Genomic DNA, 23503 nt, shown 5'->3' on the forward strand with positions numbered 1-23503 from the left:
GAGAGCGAGTCGGAATTACACTTCTCCGTATAATTTCTCAAACCGCTCTCGCGGTACTTTGCCATTCTTGTGCCGCGGTATGAAGTCGAACAAGCAAGTCCGCAAAAACACATTCTGCTTAGTAAAATAAATTTCTTTTTAAAAAATCCATACGTTTAACCCTGCAAACCACTATGTAAAACATTTCAAAAAATACATTTCCTCTAGTTGCTTCTTCTATGACAATTCTGATGAAACGGTAGTTCAACTTATTATTGTACATTTACTAAGATCTTGGCAAGATTTATTAGGAATGAAATTTAAAAGGAATGTATGTTGTTTTGAAAGGAGGTAGTACTAAATTTTGTAGATCTAAAAGATGATTTTTTTTATTATTAATCTGATATTGCTGCTTGCTAAGGTCCACATTCAATAATCTAAATGTTTGAATGCTAAACCTCTCTTTCATGTTTTTATGAAAGAGTTTAAAAATACCTCACTTCGATCAAAATCAAAACAGCCTAATTTTAATATTTATCTATTACTTATTTTTATATTAGCTTAGCTTTTTGTGTATGTAAAAAACAATAAAGAGTTAAATGACTTAAATTTTGCATTATTTCAAAAAAATAGTTTTAAATAAATTAACAGACAAGTAAGCACCGATTTATATTATTAAAATATATTCGTTGTATTTTGAAATAAGGGTTTAGCTGTGTCAGCGTCTCTTTGACCAATGAGGTTAACCGTGCCCTGACGTAAGCGCGCTTGTCCACACGACAGCGCGCTTGGCACTATGGGTAATGTAGGCCACACATAGAAGAAATTCATTGCAAGTATAAGGACGCCTGGAGAATAAAAACTACAATTTTCTCTGAAGTGTTGTAGTGTGGTTGCATCAGTGTGTACACGATCTGTTGGCTGCTTTCTGTTTAAGGGAAATTCTGTCAAAAAAGAAATCAGTTCAAGAGAGTCGTTTAGTGAAGAGGGTGAGATGAAACTGTTTATTGGCGAGGGGAATCCGCACTGTGTTAAAGTTCTGGCTGTGCTGGAACTTACTGGAGTGAAATGTGACGTGCAACTGGTCAACCACGAGGGTGAGTGAAACATACTGATGGACCACAGTACTACGATTATTATAGCTATGTCAATTGTACCATAATACATACAAATACCATGTTTGGTGGTGTTATGGTAGAGTGATGATGTATCAGATAGTTAACCATGGTGCAGTTGTAGTTTTGTTTTGTAAAGATATATTCATTGTTGGTTTCTGTCATGTATGTCAAATGTTGTAGAGAGAGTGGTACCATACCTCACTCGCCCGGTGTTACCTGTCCTGCTGTTACCCGACGGTCAGCACCTCTTTAGCCCCAACACCATCTGTCAGTGAGTGTCTTACTTTGACTTTCTTCCACATTACATTACATTACATTACAAAACAAATACAGTAAACATTACATTACAGTTAACAGTAAACATTTAGTCATTCTGTCAGACAGGTGCCCCCATCTCAAGCTAAATAAAAATGCATTTATGGGATATAAACACACAGTATTGTTGCAGATATGTTTTGTTTTAGAAATATGAGCAATATTTTCCTTTAAATATTTTAATTAATGTGTTTATTTTAATGCCTGTGTCCCCACAGATACCTTTATGATGTAAGTGGTCAGAAAGCATCTGAGGTCTGTAACCAATGGCTGGAATGGGAAGCAACAGATTTACAGGTGAAAATCTTATGAAGAGAGGCTTCATAATCATTACAAGAGATTTTATACGAATGCTGTGGAACAATGAAAAGCATAAACAAAACAATCTAGATCAGTGATTTATGGTCTCAAGGTTTTAAACATCACTTTTCTGCCTAACATACATAACAAGTCCTAGACCTAGACCTGTTAGGCTTGATTAGACTAGTTTAATTGTACTTACAGTCCTGCCCAAGAATGTTGCCACCCTCGGTAAATATGTCCAAATAAGGCTGTGAAAATTCATCTGCATTGTTAATCCTTTTGATCTTTTATTTAAAAACATCACAAAAATGTATTCTTCATTGGATAATAAGAATTTAAAATGGGGGGAAATATCATTATAACATAAATGTTTTTCTCAAATACACATTTGCCAAAATTATTGGCCTCCTTTAATTCAATACTTTTTGAGACCTCCATTTGCCAGTTTAACAAATCTAAATTTTCTCCTTTCTGCCTGATGAGGTAAGAAAACACCTGACAAGAAATCAGACACCATTCTTTTATCCAGAATCACTCCAGACCCTTTAGATTCCCAGCTTCTCCTCTTCAGTTCACTCCTCTCATTTTCTGTAGGGTTCAGGTCAGAGGACAGCACGTTTTTGCACACACCTACAAAGAGGCAATTTTAACATGCTATAATAAATGATCTATATGGTATTTTGAGCTAAAACTTCACATATGTTTTCTGGGGACACCAAAGATTTATTTGACATCTTAAAATATTATTGTGACATGGCCCCTTTAAAGCCACTTCACCAATTTGTGAAGCTCAATTATCTTTTGCTGCACATCAGAGATATATTCTTTGTTTCTTCTCATTGTGATGGATGATTAAGGGAATTTGGCCTTTTTTTCCCCTCCTCTTTATTTTTCTGTCAAATGGGAAGCCAGAATGATTTTGTGTTTATAATCATGCTGGAGTGCTCAAAATTGTGAATTTGACTAGGAATATACTTCAGAGATATTTGACTCATAAAAATGTCTAGGGGTGTCCAACGAGTATTTAAGAAAAACATTTATTGCATAATGATATTTCCTCCCATTTAAATTCTTATTATCCAATGAAAGGATACATTTTTGTGATTTTTAAATAAAAGATCAAAAAGATTAACGATGCAGATGAATTTTTACAGCCTCATTTGATCATATTTAGCAAGGGTGCCAAAAATCTTGGACGGGACTGTATATATATTACTGTTCTTGTCTTGTTTTAATCGCTTCTATTGTTTACCTCATTTTTTGGATAAAAGTGTCTGCTGAATGACTATCTACCTATTAAGACAAGATTCATAGCAAACCATTACAAACACCAATCCCATCTGTAAAGTTACAGGCTAATGATTTATATCGGATCCAAGTGAAGATCCAGAAACATATTTAATGATTGAATGTTGATTTGTTTTTTTCAGCCTGCAGTTTTACAGGCCCTCCACATGATGTCACTGCAGGGAAAACAACGTGAAGCAGCAGCTGTGATAAAGGAGACACTGGGTTATCTTGAACAGAGACTGAGTAAAGCATCTACACCATTCTTAACCTCTGTGAGTCTGATACACACACACAAACGTTTAATAACTGATTGGCTGAGAAATGTTCTGTGGGTATGCATTAATTTTTGATAACTGCACACCTAACTTGTCAAATGTCTTAAAAATAGGCACCAGAGCAATGTTTGTGGTAACCGTGGTTATAAGCGGAATAATTGACTCCGGTTCTTTGAATTATTTGAAAATAATGCACACCTGCGTGCTGCATTGCACCTTGGATGTGCATTATTTTCTTATAATTCAATGGCCCGCTGTCAATTATTCTTTACATATTTCATCTATATCAAAAAAAAATTTAATTTTAAAAAAGACACAAAATATACAAAACTAAGTTTTTTAATTTGTGTTTAAGTCATGGACATTGCTGTAGTAGTGATGTGTTGTTGAATAAAGAATAATGTGCGTTTCAGGATAAAATATCAGTTGCAGATATTGTCCTGTGGGCGGCGCTCTACCCCATCTTATCCGACTCAGGTTTTGAAGCTGGTAAGCACAGATTCACACGTGATGTTTAACCTTTTAGAGATTTGATGAGCAGGATCAGACATCCGTTCCCTCTCTTCCTCTGATAGGTGACCTGCGGTTTGTGCGAGGTTGGTTTGATGGCATTGGCGTTCTGCCGGCGTGTCAAGCGGCAGCTCAGAAAATTCTGCATGGAAAGAATCCTGAAGTCCTGAAGACTTTCCTACAGAAACTACCAACCACACAAACACAGCGAAGAGACGTCCCGACCAACAGCAGTCCTGCAGAGGTGTGGACACAACCATATGTTAACATTATTGTGTGTGTGTTTGTGTGTGTGTTTGAGAAAAACTAAGACTGGATCGATCTGTGATGTGTTGTTTGTAAGGCTGAGGACACAGAACATGTGATGTCAGTGCAGGAGATTGAGGAAGCAGCTCAGGTTTGGTCCACAGGACTTAAAGATTGTCCAGAAGTACCGCAGAGGAAACACCCAATGTATGATCTCACACAACACATCCAGCCTGTGTGCCATATGTTATGTTTTTTTTGTTGTGTAATTGTACGTGTGTGTTGTACTTCAGTCTCCCACAGAAAGGAAAGAGGAACGTGTTGGTCACAAGTGCCCTGCCCTACGTCAACAATGTGCCTCATCTGGGCAACATCATTGGCTGTGTGCTCAGTGCTGATGTATTCGCCAGGTAATAATTATCATCATTGAGCATCCTGTGCTGTGTTTCTCTCTTGTGTACTTCAGTGTGTACTTCTAAAACAAGTTGTATACGGATGTACACCACGGATGAAAGAGCGCACGGGGAGTGATCTGGGGAAAGATACCCTGCTCAAGATGACTCGAATCGGCGTCCTTTGGGTTATAAGGCCACGACTGCACTTGTTAATGTTTTTCTGTCTCTCTCTCTCTCTCTCTCTCTAGATATGGGCGTTTACGAGGCTGGAATCTTTTGTATGTCTGTGGTACAGATGAGTATGGAACAGCGACTGAAAACAAGGCTCGTGAGGAGGGTCTGACACCGAAAGAGATTTGTGATAAATACCATGACATCCACGCCTCCGTCTATAAGTGGTTCCAGATCGACTTTGACTTCTTCGGTCGCACCACCACCCAACGGCAGACTGAGTAAGAGACCAATTCTGAGATTGAGAAACAGTCTCAGACACATTAACTCTTTCCACTCCATTGATGAGTGATCTCGTCAATTAAAAGAAAACGCTTCCGTGCTAATGAGAGCAAAACATATTTCTACTATTATCCACTAGATCCCCATTCCCACAACACTTTGATCCTAGAAAAGTTCAGTAAAATTGTCAGAGAGACTTCTGTGTAAACACAAACACGTCCTGCAAATTTTCTGGGATCGCTCCTGTAAAGAGGACCTACGGTTTACATTGTCGTAACATTCACGGAAAGCATTCTGTGTGAACAAGAGGCAGAAATTATTTTTTTAGTGGCGTGCCGTAGTGAGGACACGTGTGTCATCGTGACCAGAAGTTATGGTTCAGCTCTTTAACACAAGAATTTAAACCCAGATCAACATTCACGATAAGAAATGTGGGCAAACTGAAACAGAGATCAGGGAGCTCGTCACTATCAGAGATCATTCACCAGCATGACAGAACAGAGCATCACACGCTCAGTATGATCTTATCATAAACAAAAATGCACACACGTGGTTTCTCAAGAGAAAAATCACGGATAATTATCAAACTTCAGACGCTGTGGAAAAACCTAACAAGTGCAGGACTTTAAATTCGTCATGTGTCTTTACGGGATCTTTACTGTATGTGTGTGAACAGATTCCTGAAAATTGAGAAAAAGAATGTCCAGGGCGCTCAGGGAGTTCAAAAAACAAATATTTGAAGGTTCTCTTTGGGATAGGGAATTCCAAACGAATATATCAAAAAGATGAATCCAAGGCACTCTTCTTCAATGAAAAATTTAAAAAGCCTTTATTAAACTGGCTACTTCATATTAGAAAGTTAAAAATACATGGGGTATGGAAAACAACCCACGCGTAGCGGCACAAAACAAACGTCATTGGCAGGGAAGCATTTTCTCTTAATTGACAAGATAACTCGTCAATGGTGGGGAAAGAGTTAAAGATGAAGAAGAGAGAACAAATGTCGAACAAATTTTTTTTTTTTGAAAGCAGAGGGTCTTTTCTTTCATTTGATATGTTTATATGATATTTATTTATACAAGATGGCATTAAACTTTTGTGAAAATCATAAAAAATGATGGCGGGGAAAGAGTTAAAAATGTTTATTGAAGAATTTTTAGTAAAAGCAACTTTTGCAATGTTTTACCTTTATTATGAATATTGCATCTGTGAAACGTATCTTTTAGACGACTGATTGTGTCAAGATACTGAATTAAATAACTTATGTACTGTAGATGATGCTGTGATGTATCCTGGTTGTTACCCCAAACACAAACTAACTGATTCTCTGTGTGTGTCAGAATCGCTCAGGATATTTTCTGGCGTCTACACGAGAGAAGTTTTCTCCTGGATGATACGGTGGAGCAGCTGCGATGTGAGAACTGTCAGCGCTTCTTGGCCGACCGCTTCGTTGAAGGCGTTTGTCCGTACTGTCGCTATCCTGAAGCTCGTGGAGATCAGTGTGATAAATGTGGCCGTCTGATCAATGCTGTGGAGCTCAGGGTGAGTTTGAAGACCAGCACATCTGTTTGTGTTTCGAGTAACCTGTAGCTCTAATGATTATATGTTAGCAAACCCCTGGAGGGTTTTACATGAAATCATTGATGTTTATGTGTGCTAATAGATAATTGTGTTATTTTGTCTTTTTTGCAGAATCCACAGTGTAAGACGTGTAAGGAAACTCCTGTGATCAAGTCCTCTAAACATCTGTTTCTCAACCTGCCAAAGGTGATATCACATATGATAAAATATATAATAATACAGTGTGTGTTTCTTTCATTGACTCACTGTGTGTTTGTGTGAGTTAGTTGGAAGGCGAGTTGGAGAAGTGGTTGGATCAGTCAACAGGTTCTGGTGATTGGACATTAAACGCACGGCAGATAACTCGCTCGTGGCTGCGGGACGGCCTGAAGCCGCGCTGTATCACCAGAGATCTTCAGTGGGGGACGCCTGTACCTCATCCAGATTACAGTGAGAAAGTAAGAGAGTTTACATGAGCTGGATTCATAAGGGTGACGTGTTTCTGTAAGCATGAACCAGAAGTGAGTTAGCATTTTAGCACTTCAGGCTCCGTCATCCTGAAGTCAATGTTTTTTTATGAGGTTTTGTTAAAGTGCACCTATTTCATTGATAAAAAACAACTTTAATTTCTGTATTTGGTATAATACAATGAGTTTGCGTGGTTTATGTTTCAAAAACGCATTATTTTCCACATAACGTAAATTTTTGTAGCTCCAGATATCCCTGCCTTCCTCAAACGATCTGATAGATCAAATAGATCTGTTGTTTGTGTTTCAATGGCTTAAAATCACTTGTTTTAAAACTGCAGTGCTTTGAGCTCACATAACACACTCTGTTTCTGCATTTCTGATGTTAATCTGGAGTACTTATTGACCGTTTCAGCAGTAACAACATAAACAAGCGGCTGTCGTGGTCCGCACGTAACTTCCGGTAAACTCCGGTAAGAATAAATAACAACAACGTTCTTTAAACGTAGTTTATTTATATAACAAGCAAAAAAACAACACATAGATAACCTAGGAAAACAAAACATTTGTTATTTTCGACGAGGCATTTGTTCAAGAGATCAGTTTAGTAACTAGTCAGACCATTAAAAAAACGAAACCGGAAGTAAGGTTCGGATCAAGACGTGTATCAGGTGCATCCGATGAAACCGTCTATAGAGTAGTATTACATCCTTTTTATCTCTGAAGAGTCTTTAGTTTAATCAGATTTATAAAAGAAAGATTAGCTTTACCGAATCTTTCTGATAATGTACGAAGAAATGAAGAAGGAGGAGTTACTACCGCAAGAGTACGAGTCATTCAACACTATACGACACTGTTTAACTTATGAACTACATGTTTTGTCATTTATATAATATGCACGCGCCTATTTCCAACATAAGACCGAAGTATTACTTACCGCATGCAACTCATGACCCGGTTGGGACTTTTCAATGAAATCCAGCACATCAAACACACGCGCAAAACGCCGCTTCTACACCGGATAATAAACTATATCCATTGTTTTTATAAGGCTGACTTTCTTCTCCTTACATCCAAAAACACACTTCTTCTTTCGTGCCATTGTTGAGTTTTTAAATGAAACAAAGCTGTCGCGGGATGTGATGTTTTTAAGTTCTAGCGTCTCCCACTGATTGACGGGTGGGCGGGGTTATCCGGGGAAAGTGCCCATAAAAAGAAGCGATACATATAGAAACCCCTGAAACGTCAGCTCTATAATGTTAAAAAATGTTATATAGTAAATAAGTTTAGTTAAAAGGAAATTCTGAAAATGTAACTTGGTGATAAAAATGGCAAAATAATTAGGAAAATGAAAAAAACATGTTCGGCTTTCGGCTGAGTGTTTCATTTTATTCGGCTTCGGCCAAGAATTTTCATTTCTGTTCGTCCCTCCTAGAAAATGCATTTAGGCTTCTTGTTGGACAAAAAGTGTCATAAACAAAAAATCTAGCGATAATCAAAAAATCTATGGGAAAAATGAAAATGCTTTTTGGTAAAGGAACCAGCATCCCGCTAACTTTCGGGTTGTATGTGTGTGTGTTAATGTAGGTGTTCTACGTGTGGTTTGATGCTCCTATTGGCTACCTCTCCATCACAGCAAACTACACCGACCAATGGGAGAAGTGGTGGAAGAATCCTCAGCAGGTGCGAATTAACATTTTTCAGTTTTATTATCATCTTCCTCATGACAGTGAAGATTATATTTATTATCATTATCAATTATTAGAATCTGTTTAACATGAGTAGCATCAGCTGTCTTAATGTTGTCATGTTTAAATACATTATCATATAGTGCAAATGATAATTTTTAAACTTCTTAAACCTCTGAATTTATAAAATATAATAACTTTCATTTTGTCAAGCAGTTTCTTGAGGTTTAACACTGAGGTTTAGATCACAGCTTTTTTGGGATCTTAGTCCAAATTGTTCATTTTAAAATAGATATTTCTAATAAAAGAAATGAATATGGTGACATCATTTTATTTCTGTCTACAACATTTAAGCAAAAACCTTCAAATCAAAAAGTTTTTTTTCAGGATCTTGAGAAAGATTTGAGTCATTGAGACTAATAGACGTCCTATGATGAAGAGGTTTGTCATGATGGGTTTGTAATGTTGACGTGTCTCCTGTAGGTGGAGCTGTATAACTTCATGGCAAAGGACAACGTTCCCTTTCACAGTGTGGTTTTCCCGTGTTCACTTCTGGGTGCACAAGACAACTACACACTTGTCAATAATCTCATCGCTACAGGTGACACACACCTGAACACACGTCACATTATATCTATACAATCTAGATTTAAACTCTCTGTCTGTCTCTCCATCTCTCTCTATCTATCTGTCTGTTTATCTATCTTTCTGTCTAATGCCTGTTTTTCATCAAATTAATTTACTAAATGTTTAAGTCGAAAAAAAAAACTTGATACATTTCATTAGATTATAATCTATACATAAGGACAATAACATTTACATTATTACTTTATATTCTATAATAAATGTACTGTTTATTTAATAATTTCACCATCATTTTCTGCGGTTTCATTTCTATCTTTCATGTAAAAGGCTGCTTTGAAACAACGCATCATTATAAAAAAGCATCATATAAATCAATTTGACTTCACTTTCTATCTATCTTTCTATATTTCACTTAATATCAGTCAGAAAAACGTCACGTGCATGAAATGTTACATCACTAAATGTTTCTTCCTGTACTTAATGAATATGATCATTCGGATGTATTTTGAGAGGATCTTCTTCTCTAGAGATCTCTATAATCAGTTTTGCAGATGTGATTGGTTTATATGTTAGTGAGAGAATAATGGGACATTTGTTTTTCATTTGTACAGAATACCTGAATTATGAGGACACTAAGTTTTCTAAGAGTCGTGGTGTTGGCGTATTCGGTGACATGGCTAAAGACACAGAGATCCCGTCAGATGTTTGGAGGTTTTATCTGCTGTTCATCCGTCCTGAAGCTCAGGACTCTGCGTTCTCGTGGGCTGACATGGCCCTCAAAAACAACTCTGAACTTCTCAACAACCTTGGAAACTTCATTAACAGGTCTCTCAATCTCATCTCATTATTTAATAATAATAATAATAATAATAATAATAATAATTGTGCATGCAGAGAAGATTTTTACAGAATAATTTTTTACACACACACACACACACACACACACACACACACACACACACACACACACACACACACACACACACACACACTAATATGCTTTTATTATGGAGTTATACTCCATATAACTCAACGTACAAGCCAGAAATTAAGCTCTGTTTTTGCATAGGCCTACTAAAGGGTTAATAGTGCCTCATAGTGATCAAAAGTAAAAATGACGAGTTTGACCTGTTTGCAAAAGGAAAAAACACCAACATGCAAAAATGCATGATAAAAACGTGTCATAGCTCTGCATTCCAAAAATGTGGCAAAAACAGCCACTAACAATAAATGAGGGGGAAAAAAATAAAAACTGATGCTACACAAAAACTAAAAATGCATAAAAGCCAATGTTTTTACCAATCTTTGACATCTCCGAGACAGGTAAACAAAAATCGAGTTTACAATCACTTTTTATATTGAAAATCTGTCATTTCGTGTGTGTGTGTGTTTTCCCCAAATCAGTGACACCACTTATGAACTTGGCAATTAAAGAGTTAAAATCATGGAAGTTTTGTGAAGATTTTGTAGTTTTGATCAGTACTGAGGTTGATTAACAGATTTATAAAAAAAATATTCATCTGATACATTTTTATAGTTGTGGCCAAATTAAGAGTAAAAAAACCCTCTAGTGGATGAAAACATCCCCAACAACACACAAGGGTTATTAATAAGCAAATGAAATGTAATACTTAGAAAGCATAAACACACGGATGGATTTTTATTGCAGTTGTGAAAGTAAACATTAAACTAACCATTCTGTTTAGATAACTCACATTCAGATCAGATAACACATCAAATAGTTTATTTTATTTATATAAATACACAATATTAATTCATATTTACACCTCAGTTATGTTGATAAATGACATGACTGAGCATTGAAGTGTTTATTAAAAACAGTTTTACCCTGGTCAAATAACACAACTCCAGATATTTAACACATAAACACAATTACACACAGTGAGAGATTAATCCTGCTGTGTGTAACCTCTGAAAAAGACCATCTTATGTCTCTCATATTGTCTACATTATAGTGCAGAGTGAGGCACAAAGTAACACTTTTTGGCTTTGTCTCTATCATTACAATAATATTTAAATTAGATGAATCATTTTTTTACACAATCACCACACACATCTCTGCTACAAATGAAGGGTTAAAGTTTGTTTGTGTGATCTACCGTTATCGTACAATTACACTGAAAGTGACAGGAGTGCAAACGTTACCCTATAGGTGGGGTTCATTGTAACAAACAAGAGGGTTTGTTGTAAAACCTACTAGAAAATTGAGTTTAAACACAAATAATTCAATCAAATTCTGTCTATATACTAAAGGTGGATAATGTTTATATATCTGCCTATAATAGATAGATATCCACACATTCATCCATACATCATCCTTCATCTAAACATTTGTTTATTATGCATCAGTACATATAAATAAATCCTAATAGTGAGTTATTTCTACTGATATTGTATTAACAGTTATCATTTTGATTAATAGTATTACATTGTTTTCATTTCATTATCATTGTATACTTAAGACTGTGTGACAACCAGGGCTGGGTATCGATTCAGATGTTCCAGATCGATTAGATCAAATCAATTCTCCTTTTGATTCCGATTCTCGATTCGACTCAATGAATATAGATTTAATACAAATACTTTATTTATAAAAAAGAAAAGTGAACATAAGTTTACAAGTGGATAATTAATAAAAAGAAATTAAGAGCCACAAACCTGTATATAAAACTTCTTTTATTTTAGGTACACTTGGGTACATTAAAACAAAACCTGTCTCTAATTTTAAATGCATTCAATTATGTTAAATACAATTTTGATGCAAGATGAAAAATGTATGTTGAAAAAAGTCAGAACAGTCGCATTCCTTGATCAAACAGGATCAGATTATTTCATTAAAAAAAAAAAACGATTAATTGAAAAATAAAAAAAAAATTTGCCCAGCCCTAGTGACAACTAACCTCGCTGTGTAAAAATGTTTTCAATCCCAGCTTTCAGTAACTAGGAGTTGCTTACATGTTTCAAAATTGTGTTATGTTTTAGGTAACAAGACAGTGATTGAAATAATATAAGGTTGGATTTGGTGACTTACACACACAACTCGGCAATAAAAAAACATAAGATGAAGAAATTTACTTTCATGCCTCTAAAACACTCTTTGTCCAATATCTTCACATCAAAACTTTTCACAAATTCACAGGAGATCTTCTGACAGTAAGAGAAACAGATTGCTCGGCCCTGTAGAAATATATAAAGTAGTCGTGTTACAATTAACCCCGCGTTAGTTTCTGCCCGGCTCAAACATAATCAATGGATTATTAAAGAAATTAAACCGTGAGGACCAAATGCTTCGGTGTAGCTTTTTTAATATCGGTTTGATTTGTAATGTTGTTTTTATTATTTTTCTGTCGAATATTTTCATGCTGGTAATTGTAGTTTTTCTCACTCGTCTGCGCAGGGCAGGAATGTTTGTGAGTAAATTCTTTGAAGGCCTCGTTCCTGAGATGTTCCTCAACGATGATGATAAACGTCTCATTGCTCAGGTCTGCTGGGAGCTCAAGCAATACATCCAACTGCTGAATAAAGTCCGGTCAGCATCTGCACTTCACCACATTTCTCTGTTTGATGTAATACACACAGAATTTAGTGAAGCGTTTTATACAAACATATGTGGCACTTCAGTATTTCATTTGAATAAAGGTCAAATATTTGTAAAGTTATTTTAAATATCCAGTATGTAAGGAGTGGAAATTGATGTGAAATTGAACTGTAATTATATTAGTATTGAACAAGTGTTTATACTGTATGTATGCTGTGTGTGTGAGATGTTTGGTTTTCTGTCCGTCAGGATTCGTGACGCTCTGAAGTGCATCCTGAACATCTCGCGTCATGGCAATCAGTACATTCAGGTGAATGAACCCTGGAAGAAGATCAAAGGAGGAGACAGTGACAGGTGAGTTTCTTTAATGTGAAAAATAACAATATAAAAAAAATGTCCTCCTTTTGTTATAGGCAGATGCTGATTTAATGTTTGTTTGGGCTTTAGGCAGCGAGCCGGTACGGTGACGGGTGTATCGGTTAATGTGGCGTGTCTTCTGTCTGTCCTGCTGGAGCCCTACATGCCCACAGTGAGTCAGACCATCCGAACCCAACTGCAGGCTCCGCCCACCTGTACCGCCGCTATGATGACTGAAACGGGACGCTTTATATGTACACTACCAGCCGGCCATCGCATCGGCACGGTAAATAACACATTCATGACGTGTGTGACCCTGAGAAAGATCATGTTACATTTTATTAACCTTCAACTTTTTTTGCAGGTCAGTCCTTTGTTTCAAAAGTTGGAGAACGAACAGATTGAGGCATTGAGAAAACGATTTGGAGGACAACAGGTTTGTTAAAACAGTCATCCCTCATTAAAATGATCAGGCAATGTTAAAACAGCAAGACATTCAAGGAAATACTAAAAAAACTGAAAAGAAGAGATTATATTTACATCATTTTATTGGATAGATGAGAAGAGTTGGTAACACTTTACTTGAAGGGGTGTTCATAATCATGACATGACACGTGCTATGAACATGAAGGAGATTTATGCGTTTATGACAACTGTCATTAAGTGTCATTTCTTCAATTATGTCATTTTTAATGTAAAGATGACATTGTTTGAGATGTCTTTGTTATGACAACCTGACATAAACCAAGACAACATAACTGACCACTTTTTCAGTGATACAAATTGAATTTATATTAAAAATATATAAAATAGTTTTATAACAACATCATGAATATTCTTCAGTTCATAATGTTTTTTTTAAGTTTCCTATGTGTGTTTAACAAATAAAATCAATCATTTAATAATAATAAGAATAATAATTCTATAAAATTATAAATGATATTTTATTGGAGACCGATTCACCTAAAATTCAATGAAAACAGTAGAATAATGGGTAAAGCCATGCAGCGGTGGGGTACTTATCGCTGCAAAGTTAATTAAATTAAATTAAATTGATTAAATGTTTTGTTCGTTTTTTTTCTTTTATGTCAGAAAATTTCCTAACCCTTTGTGTGAGAAAGAACTGTTCTGTTCGTTGTCAGTTTTTATGTATTGCACACATACATCAAGTTAAATATAATCTTTTGATGTTGCATTCAGTTAACGTATTTAAAATAATTTGACATACTATTAACACTTAATGACATTTATATGACAGTTTAATGTAATGTTAACCCATAAAGCTAGGTAGTTTCTTACGTTTAATAATTATTCTGCTATAGTTATGATGTATTGGTTAATGTCAAGTTGTCATAACAAAGACATCTTAAACAATGTCACCTTTGCATTAAAAATGACATTATTGATCAAATGACACTTAATGGCAGTTGTCATAAATGTGCATAAAATCTTCTTCATGTTCGTAACACGTGTCATATCATGATTATGAAGGTGTTATTTCAGTCTTATGAACACCTCTTCAAGTAAAGTGTTATCAAAGAGTTCAGGTGCAAAACTCTCTAAAAGTGCGTCTGACATGTTTTCTTGTAAATGAGCTTCTTATCAGACTCGTATCTTTGTGTTCAGTCATTTTACTTTAATAGCAATGAAAAGGTTTTTAGTCAGTAATTGAAATGCCTTATTTTCACAAATCTCACTTTAGTCATTTCATTGGTATTTAACAATTTTTACTGTACGTGCATGCAAAAATCTCAATTTTTAAAAATGTCGCTCTTTCTGAATTAAAGGAAAAAGGCAAAAAAATTAGTCAGTATCCTAGTATATTCTTTAAACCAATTCTCCTTCTGTGTACATTGAGGACCTTGCAGAAAAATGGTTTTGCCGTTGTGTAATAGATTTAAGTAGTATTTCTGAATGGCCTGATGTTGGGATTAAGCGGATTTGAAGCAAAAGTATTTTATAAATGTATAATAATAAGTGCACTCGCTTAAAGTCAGCATCTTATTTTTTCGAGGCTTTTGCATCTGAGCTCTTTATATATTTTATGTGATAAACTTGAAAATGATCTCAAATTTTACATTTAAATGATTTATTTATTTTGAAACTAAATGATGTGTGGTGATTCTTACTGGTTAACAAGATCACCTATGAACACAGTGTATTAATGATCCATACTGTCAACTTGAGCCAAATCTAGCAGAAGATTTGATCTCAGTCGGGATCATCATCACATTTTTTTATCCGTCGGCTGTTTTTTTCTGAAGTAACATGATGACATGAAGTGCCTGCGGTTATTTGTCTCTCTGATTTTCTCATTCAGTCAGAAGAGGAGAATGATAAAGGAGAGGTAGATACGCATGTGAGCGTTCAGCTTTGTGTCTATAACCGACTGTGAAATGGATTCAGTGATGATGTGTCTGTATTCAGTGTGGATCAAAGCCTGCTGCTGTCACTCATCCAGCGCTGTTTTCTTTAAACTCAGAATAGAAACTCAGAAAACACTCAACATCACTTTATATTCTGCTTAACCTTTATTAAAGAGAGTTGACTTTACACACAGCTAACAGAGATTTTTGCATGCGTGTGTGTGTGTGTGTGTGTGTGTGTGTGTTATGATGAATGAACTAATGTGAGATTATTTCATTATTAAATGACTTTATTTGTATTCTCAAGCAGTCACATAATAAAATATTGATTTCTTAGACTCCCAACACAGCTGCAGCCGACACCAAACCCAACGCCGGTGTTGAGCTGAACTCTCCAGTGAATGTTAAAGCAGATCCAGAGAGAGCCAAACAACTGAATGCTTTACTGACAGAACAAGTAAGAAATTAATACAAGATCTGAATCAGCTTGTTTTTCTAATATACTGCTATATATCTGATCATCCGTACACCTGCCTTTTCTTCCTGCGTTTTGTCTTTAGTAGCAAAGTATTTTTCTGCTTTAGTATGGTGGGAGATTTTAAAAATTATATTAAATTTATGACAGATTAAATTAAATGTATGAAATTATGATTCATTATAAAGAGTTATTAACTTGAACATTGTTTAATAAATATTCTGTGAACACAAATATTTAATATTTTTGTAACCGCGCCGAGCGTGAAAACACACTGATGTTGAGATACATGAATGCAAATTAAACATTACAGTTTTTATCAATAATTTGTTATTTTAATTGTTAAATATTTGAATTCTTATTTATTTTGATGAAGATGAGATCGTGTTTGGGAAGAAACATTTTCCTTACAAATGTTTCATTTTATTTGCTGTGTAATTTGAGGATTTTTTTGTCTAGTTTCATGGATTTTTTATATCATTTTTAATAACTTGCTCACTATTCTAAAATTTGAAGATTTTTTTAAAATAAAAATGTTTTTCAACATTTTATTATAATTTAATCTTTAAATACTAATTAATTTATTATTTTTGATTTATAATAAATATTTGTGTATATGTACCGTCATTTGAATGTGTGTGTTTTATTTCTAAAGCGTTATGTAATAGTTTGAAGTAGATGAGAGGAATAATCGGCTGTGATTTGTGTTTTTCAGGCTGATAAAGTACGAGCGCTGAAGGCTCAAAAAGCTGAGAAGTCTGTTATCGCTGAGGAAGTCGGCAAATTGCTGGAGCTTAAAAAACAACTCGCTCTTGCAGAAGGCAAAAGTCCAGAGCCGTCCAATCAGAAAGCGAAGAAAAAGTGACAATTTTATCAGTTCAGGTAGACCGCATATGAATTTGTTGATAGGATTGTATTGGATATATTGTTTTATATAACTGCCCTGCCCGGATATGCAAAACAAACCCAATAAAATATGTCCTTTTTAAAACTCAATAAAATATATACATTCCCTATTTTATTTATCTGCTTTTTTATTACAGATTTATTTATGCACACACACAAAGAAAATCCAGACTCAGTTCAGTTCATTTTTTAAAATTTATTAATAAAACTTAAGTATTACAATTTCGTATCAAGTCTAAGTGAAATTCAGATAAAAATGTTTCACTATTCTAATACAGAAATTCAGCATGCAAATGTGTATTTATTAAGAAACTACAATAAAAGATTAAACATGATTATTAAATAATAATAATGCTTTGATATGCATGTGATACACTTCTAGAAAAATAGTTATGGATTAGAGGCAGAGCGTGTTATAAATAGCTACAGCTAAACATTAAAAAAGTGAGAGCATCAACATCCATTCACAAGTTTATCTTCATCTAAACACATTCACACACACAAACTCTTAAGAGGCATTGGTTAAACACGAGAGAAAACCTTCACACAATCTTCTGGTTAACAGTCCTGAGCTATGAAATCTCTGTCAACTAGGGGTGAATTTACATCTTTAAAGCCCTTTCTTAAAACAGATGGATCAATGAAATGCACCTACAGTCACCAAAAAAAAAAGAAAAACGTTACAAAACGAACATTTCTTCTGAAATCTTTCATTTAAGTCGTTATTTGATTTTATTGCATTGACTTTGTCTCAGTAAATTTTCACACAATCGAGGTTAAATAACAAAAACCATAACCTGATGGTGGGTGTTAATTCACATTTATCAAATCATCAGATGAATCTCTCAGAAAAACGCCTGGTCATATTTCACCCTAAATTTAAAAGAAAATAAAGTTTGTTTTAGGAGTTTTTTGGGACATTATTTTCATGACTGTTGAGCAAAACCGATTCTGAAAGGAGTGAGCTGAAAATCTCTAATGCATAAAAATATATATTTTGAGTTTTAAATTGTGTTTGTATTTGATATACATTATTTTTGCAGATTTGAATGATGTATTACAGTAATGCGAATCCCTATTTAAATGTAGTATTCAATTTTTTTAAGAGGTGAAATGGTCATAACAATAATGTCTTAAAAATAAGCCTGTTCTAATGTCTCTGTTTGGATTTTTGGGAGTGACCCGGACACATCATCCTCCTGAGGTTCAGTTTTCCTCTGACGCTGGAGTCTCTTCTGTTTGTCTTTGGCTTCATCTGACTTTCTCTTTCACTCTCGGTGGGAGATGCCGCTCTGTAAAACCCCTCTCTCCCCCGTACAACGTGTCTTTTGTCCTCTCTGCTGCATCTGAATGTGCATTTCATGGTCTCCACAAGATTAATTTCCGCCAATTGTTCACTTTCCTTTCTAAGTTTCTCTTTAAATCTCTTTCCTTTTCTTTTCCGTCTCTTCCTGTTGCTCCTTCACCTCCTGGTGTTGACGAGTCTCTCGATGAGCGCTCTCCGCGTCCTCTGCACCTCCTCTCCGAGTCGTTCGATTTCCGCCTTCAGACGCTCGTTCTGATCCGTCAGCTCTTGAACCTTCCTCTCGTTCTCGTGTTCTCGTTCTCTCCTGCTTTTCTTCCCTGGGGACGGGGAGCACGGAGCACCTCCTCGTTCGCCTCCTCGCTTCCTTTTCCCCAGACGCGAGGAGACGCTGGCGGGAGGTGACAGGGGAGGGGAGGAGGGTGGCGAGCAGTTAAAGGAGGGCGATTGGGATGCCGAGGAGCAGGACGAAGCGTCGGGAACCGTCGGCGGCAGCTCCTCCTCGCTGGCTGTCGGAGACGAGGGTTGGGGTTGTGAGAGATTGTAACCGCCGGTGACCATCATCGCCCCGGTGTCGACCAGGCCCACTCCTCCTTCGCTCAGGAGCTCGAAGAACTCCGGCGGCAGAAGGTCTCCGCCGCTCGAGCTCTCCGTCTCGCCTCCTCTCCGCTCCTCCTGTTTTGGGGGAGTCGCGCAGGTCGCCGGCGGGTGGTTGGGAGTCTCGTCCGTCACGCGCTGCACGCCGTCCCCCCATACCTGCCCCTCCGTTAGCCAGGTGAGCGAGCAGCTCTCCAACACATCCAGGAACTCCGGCTCCTTCTGCATACGTTTTTAAAGATATGAAAAAACGACAGAAATACGTTAATAAATCTGCGTGCGATGTAGCACCGATGAAATCGTAGAACGTCGCTTCGCGTTACTGACCTCGGAGCAAGGCGGGGCTCTCGTAAGTTTGGCCCCACCCGTGTCGGAGCCCAGTATATCCTGTAGGTCTTCATACCACGCCTCCAACTCTGCACCACAAAGCGGCCCCACGCCAGGGGGATACAGCCACTCCGCAGTCATCGCACCACACAGTCGCTATCCACAGACACAACACGATATGCTCCCACACCTAGCACACCAGACCTGACCGACGACACAAACACATAAATAAGTGTCATACAGGTTTACACATAAAAAAAACTCACTAAAGCACAGTGATTCAATCAAACAGACACTTCAACACATCAGCACAGCGTGCGGCATCACTCGCTCTGGTGATTTGGGAAACAGCGGATTTTATCTGGGTGACCCGTTCTTATTTGACACTAGTAAGGACACACAGTGGCCAAACAGCGCTACTGCACAATAACACCTTGAGCTTTAAAAGTGTGCGAGCATACATTATTACAGATTTAATAGCATTCATTTACAAATAACATTGTGGACGGGCTTGCAGATGAGAAATAAAAAAAGCTGTAAAACAACCGGCTCACCTTTAAGTGTCTTGACAATCAAGTCTGAATGCGAGTTGTTGGTGATATTTTGTCCCAATAATTCTAAAGAAATAAAAAAATCAAACATTAACCAATTATAACAAACCAGCATGCATGGATTCTGTCAATAATTATTCAATTTAATAAGTGGAAGAAATTTACATTTTCCCATTCAAATCTCCATAAGCAGCATTGAAACAAACCAAGAATAGAAACTGAAAAGGGATATCAAAACATGACAGTGTTTGCTGGATGATAAAGTTTCTTTAAAAATCTTTAATCTGGCAGATTTAATGAGGTCATTGTTTTTAATGTAAACAAAGGCGCATTATGAGCACGAGAGCGCCTCGTGCGTCCGTCTGAGAGATCAGACAGTGTCTGTGAAAAACATTCATCCTAACAAGACAAAAACATTCCTCTTCACATAAAGTAAGATCTCTTTATTTATTTAAGAAATTAAAATCTTATATTCAGATAGATGTTAACTTGTTAAAGCGGTTGACTTATTTGTTAGGCTCTATGGTTTGTTAAACACTAGATAAAGACTAAATCGTAAATTGATTGTATTAAAATGACAACTCAATCAATACATTATATTAAAATATATTATATTATATTATACGTAAATGTTGACTAAATTTAGATCAAGTTGTTTAATCGCGCCCTGAGGCTTTACTGGTGACGTCATGGAATCAAAGTCCAGGACTGAGGAAACAAAGCGCGGTCACTTCACACAAACCAAAACTAACTTACTTTAACTATATAAAACACAACGAATGAACTATAAAGATGACATCTATTTAAATTCGCAAACTCTTCTAAAAAGTTGAGCAAGTAGCGATGTCCGGGAACATCAATGCCATAAATGTAATAACTTCCTTATAATGACTAAAAAACTGTTCGGAAAAGTTCGAGGATGACCCGATAACAACAAACTAACAGCTGTCATCACGAGATATTCAAATAAGTTGAATGAAAAAAATGAAAAAAAAAAAAAAAAATCACTATCAATACAAAAAATAAAAAACGCCCCAATTATGGTCTTTAATTAAATTAAAGAAAAAAAAATGGAAATGATAGAAAAAAAACTCCAGTGAAATTTGAGTTCCTGTCTGAGCAACTGTATTCCAAAAACAGCCGTGGGATAGTCGCCAAAAACACGCGCATTCCCGATGTCCCAAAGAAAAAGGCTGACATTAGATCCAGCAGCAGAAATCAAACTTTAGATACGTAAGAAACTGATGACACTTACCCTTTTCTTTTTATTACTTCTTTTCCTCGGCTGTTTCTGGTTTAGGCTCTGTGCGTGTTTCTGTAGAGATTGGTGATAGCTCATGTTAACCATTGTTCAGCTGAAGTCACCGAGTGTGGATTTCGGAAACTCCCGGGTACATTTATAGAGTCACTTCAACCGAACTCTGTGGGAAGGACCTCTGGGTGCAACCTAACCCAGAACTGAGGGAAATGACAGCAGATGGTCGGCTGCGTGGTCCAATCACGTGTGGCAGACGGGATTCTTCTGCTTAGAGACATCCAATCAGCAGGCGCACTGAGAGGATGGGGCGGGGCCTCAGTGACTTTGCTAGTTGTCTCGTCCTGTGAGAAGTTTGTGTGAGCTGTGAGATGTGATGCAGTCATAAGACGGCCAGGACGAATTTGGGGCGTAAGGGAGTCACATGAAAGGAATGATGCAATCGTTGGCAACCGGTTTCTAGTTGGAGATAAGACTAGCAGAACCCGAGCATGTTTTATTAAACAACCTTTCGTTATAAAGGAAAACTGATAAAATACCTTATAAGGACGAAGCAAAGAAATGTCTCAATTTTTGCTTGCGTTCGCATATGCATCTACTGTATAAAAAATGGGTGTGTCTGCGCGCTCTTCGTGTGACATTGTACGATTTGTTTTGCTCTTTATCTTTAATAATTCCCCTCTGGTTACCTGAGGCGATTATTTTATGTTTTCCAAGTGTACTTTAGATTGAGTTATTCCGTAAGAGTTTAACAGTCCCACCCCACCCGAGCCGCGCGGAAGTGCTGTGTGATCCGTATTTCGGTCCATTTGACGCTTTATATGAACTATTTATCACATTGTACTTCGTGAAAAATTCATACAGATACGTTACCGCATCAAAATAAAAGTAAACAGAGGTAATGTTACATTATTACTCGACGTGCATAGTAAACTAGGGCAGCCAATAAAGCGAGGATGAAATATCAAAGGCCAGCCACTATCTTTTACAAATGTAACGTTACAATGATTTCTGTAAGTATAAATTAGATTAGGTTTTAATCTGAGGGAAACTTGAAAATAATTATTTCCCAACATATATTGTGTATGACACTGACAGCTAGTTGCGCGCGCGCTGACAGGAAATCCGAATAACTTAAACTTTCTACCATTAAAGGGATAGTTCACCCAAAAATGAAAATTCTGTCATCATTTACTCATCCTCATGATGCTATAAATCTGTATAAATTACTTTTCTGATGAACACAAAATAAGATATTTTCATAAATGATGATAAGCACACAGCTGATGTAACCATTGTTTCCATAGTAGGAAAAACAAATATGATGGAATTCAATGGGTACAGCGTCAGCTGTGTGCTGCTTACCATTATTTATCAAAATATTTCCATAATATTTGTTTTCCTACTATGAAAGTCAATGGTTACAATCAGCTGTGTGCTCAAAATATCATCTTTCTTGTTCATCAAAAAGAAACTCATACAGGTTTAGAACAACATGAGGATGAGAAAATAATGACAGAAGTTTCATTTTTGTGTGAACTATCCCTTTAACTTAGGTTGTTTCAGTTTTGAGATTTCATTTAGTGAAACTGCAATATTGACAAATAATGTTTCTTACGTGGATTTTTATTGTAAGGTTGTTAAGATCATGCAAATGTCTTATTTTGGTCTTCAGATTTCATCTCGTTGTCATTCTGGTCATCCAAATCAAATCCAATGTGAGTATATTAATATTGTGCTGTGAGCGACATTTTTACGATCATTTCCCTGATAACACGCAAACGTCTCAGAGACGTCTATTTGATGTGTGCGTTTACATTTACAAGATGTATTTTTTGATTGCTTGCTCATCTGCAATACGTTCTTGAGACGTTTTCTTGAAAAGATGTCTTATGATTTACGTTTTTGATTTAGATTGATGTAAAACAGCTCCTTTATCAGATGTTTTCAGACATACCTGTGCTATCTGGGTTAATATACAGTATATGATGACCTGTAACACACCTGGTCGTCTGATGTCACCAGAGGATCATCTCGTTCGTGTTCTGAAACTATTCCAAACACAAGAGTTCAACTCGCATGGTGCAAAGCGTGCGATGTATTGCCTAGCAACAGCGCAAGTGGGATGCGCGCGAGGTTAGCGAATAGAAAGCTCAAATACTGTTTCCATGAGCAGCGCACCGCTCGCGTGGAGACGCTACCGACACGTCACGATTGGTTGGCTGTTGCTGTGTATCTCCCCACTGCCTAATGGTTATCACCTCCGCGCGTGTCATTCTATTGGCAGGTTATGCTTTTAGTCCCCAAAGTTGTGTTTACTCAACATTCCTTTAAAGCTCTGCCGTTCAATAACTCCAAAACTTTGTAAAGTTCCCTTAAACACAGTGGGAGGTTGATCTGATTTATATTTCTAACCTGCACCCAAGACTCAAACCCAAATGTTGTCTTGATATTGTGCTGGCGAGTCAAGTTTCTGCTCAGGAGAATGACACATATATCTTTAGAAACATCGTGTTGTAAGAACTATCTGCTCACAATGTGATTTTCTCCACGCATTTTAAACACTAAATAGGTTTAATCCGTGATTTCCCTCAGTAGTTATAAAGTAAAGGCAACCCATTTT

At 36.5% G+C, this 23503-nt stretch overlaps 2 protein-coding genes across 3 annotated transcripts; one reads left to right on the forward strand and one right to left on the reverse strand.

Moving 5' to 3' along the window:
• Positions 1-847: 847 nt before the first annotated feature.
• mars1 (methionyl-tRNA synthetase 1) lies at positions 848-17619 on the forward strand. 2 transcript variants are annotated; one of them, XM_065272463.2, is made up of 22 exons: positions 858-1076; positions 1278-1368; positions 1631-1709; positions 3146-3277; positions 3694-3769; positions 3856-4034; positions 4134-4243; positions 4330-4446; positions 4680-4883; positions 6225-6426; positions 6577-6651; positions 6732-6902; positions 8499-8594; positions 9083-9200; positions 9796-10009; positions 12603-12734; positions 12993-13097; positions 13191-13386; positions 13465-13536; positions 15421-15447; positions 15804-15923; positions 16657-17619. In XM_065272463.2, exons 1-22 carry the CDS (start codon positions 974-976, stop codon positions 16804-16806), a joined length of 2769 nt encoding a protein of 922 aa, XP_065128535.1. In that variant the 5' UTR covers positions 858-973; the 3' UTR covers positions 16807-17619. The 2 variants fall into 2 exon arrangements, with proteins under 2 accessions (XP_065128536.1, XP_065128535.1); XM_065272464.2 differs by lacking the exon at positions 15421-15447 and having other exon boundaries at positions 848-1076.
• ddit3 (DNA-damage-inducible transcript 3) lies at positions 17474-21038 on the reverse strand. Its single transcript, XM_065272466.1, has 4 exons — positions 20881-21038; positions 19629-19691; positions 19075-19278; positions 17474-18969 (listed from the first exon to the last, which is right to left on the reverse strand). Exons 3-4 carry the CDS (start codon positions 19213-19215, stop codon positions 18310-18312), a joined length of 801 nt encoding a protein of 266 aa, XP_065128538.1. The 5' UTR covers positions 19216-19278; positions 19629-19691; positions 20881-21038; the 3' UTR covers positions 17474-18309.
• Between the last annotated feature and the right edge of the window lie 2465 nt (positions 21039-23503).

This window comes from Paramisgurnus dabryanus, chromosome 7 (assembly GCF_030506205.2).
Source record: "Paramisgurnus dabryanus chromosome 7, PD_genome_1.1, whole genome shotgun sequence".
Taxonomy (NCBI): Eukaryota; Metazoa; Chordata; class Actinopteri; order Cypriniformes; family Cobitidae; genus Paramisgurnus; species Paramisgurnus dabryanus.

Excerpts from the sequence above, each read along its gene's own strand:
- mars1 (XM_065272463.2), top strand. The coding sequence starts at position 974 with ATGAAACTGTTTATTGGCGAGGGGAATCCGCACTGTGTTAAAGTTCTG. Across the intron at positions 15,448-15,803 it reads AGGAGAATGATAAAGGAGAG|ACTCCCAACACAGCTGCAGC; the intron begins GTAGATACGCAT and ends TTGATTTCTTAG. Across the intron at positions 15,924-16,656 it reads ATGCTTTACTGACAGAACAA|GCTGATAAAGTACGAGCGCT; the intron begins GTAAGAAATTAA and ends TGTGTTTTTCAG.
- ddit3 (XM_065272466.1), bottom strand. The coding sequence starts at position 19,215 with ATGACTGCGGAGTGGCTGTATCCCCCTGGCGTGGGGCCGCTTTGTGGT. Across the intron at positions 18,970-19,074 it reads GAGCCCCGCCTTGCTCCGAG|AAGGAGCCGGAGTTCCTGGA; the intron begins GTCAGTAACGCG and ends AAACGTATGCAG.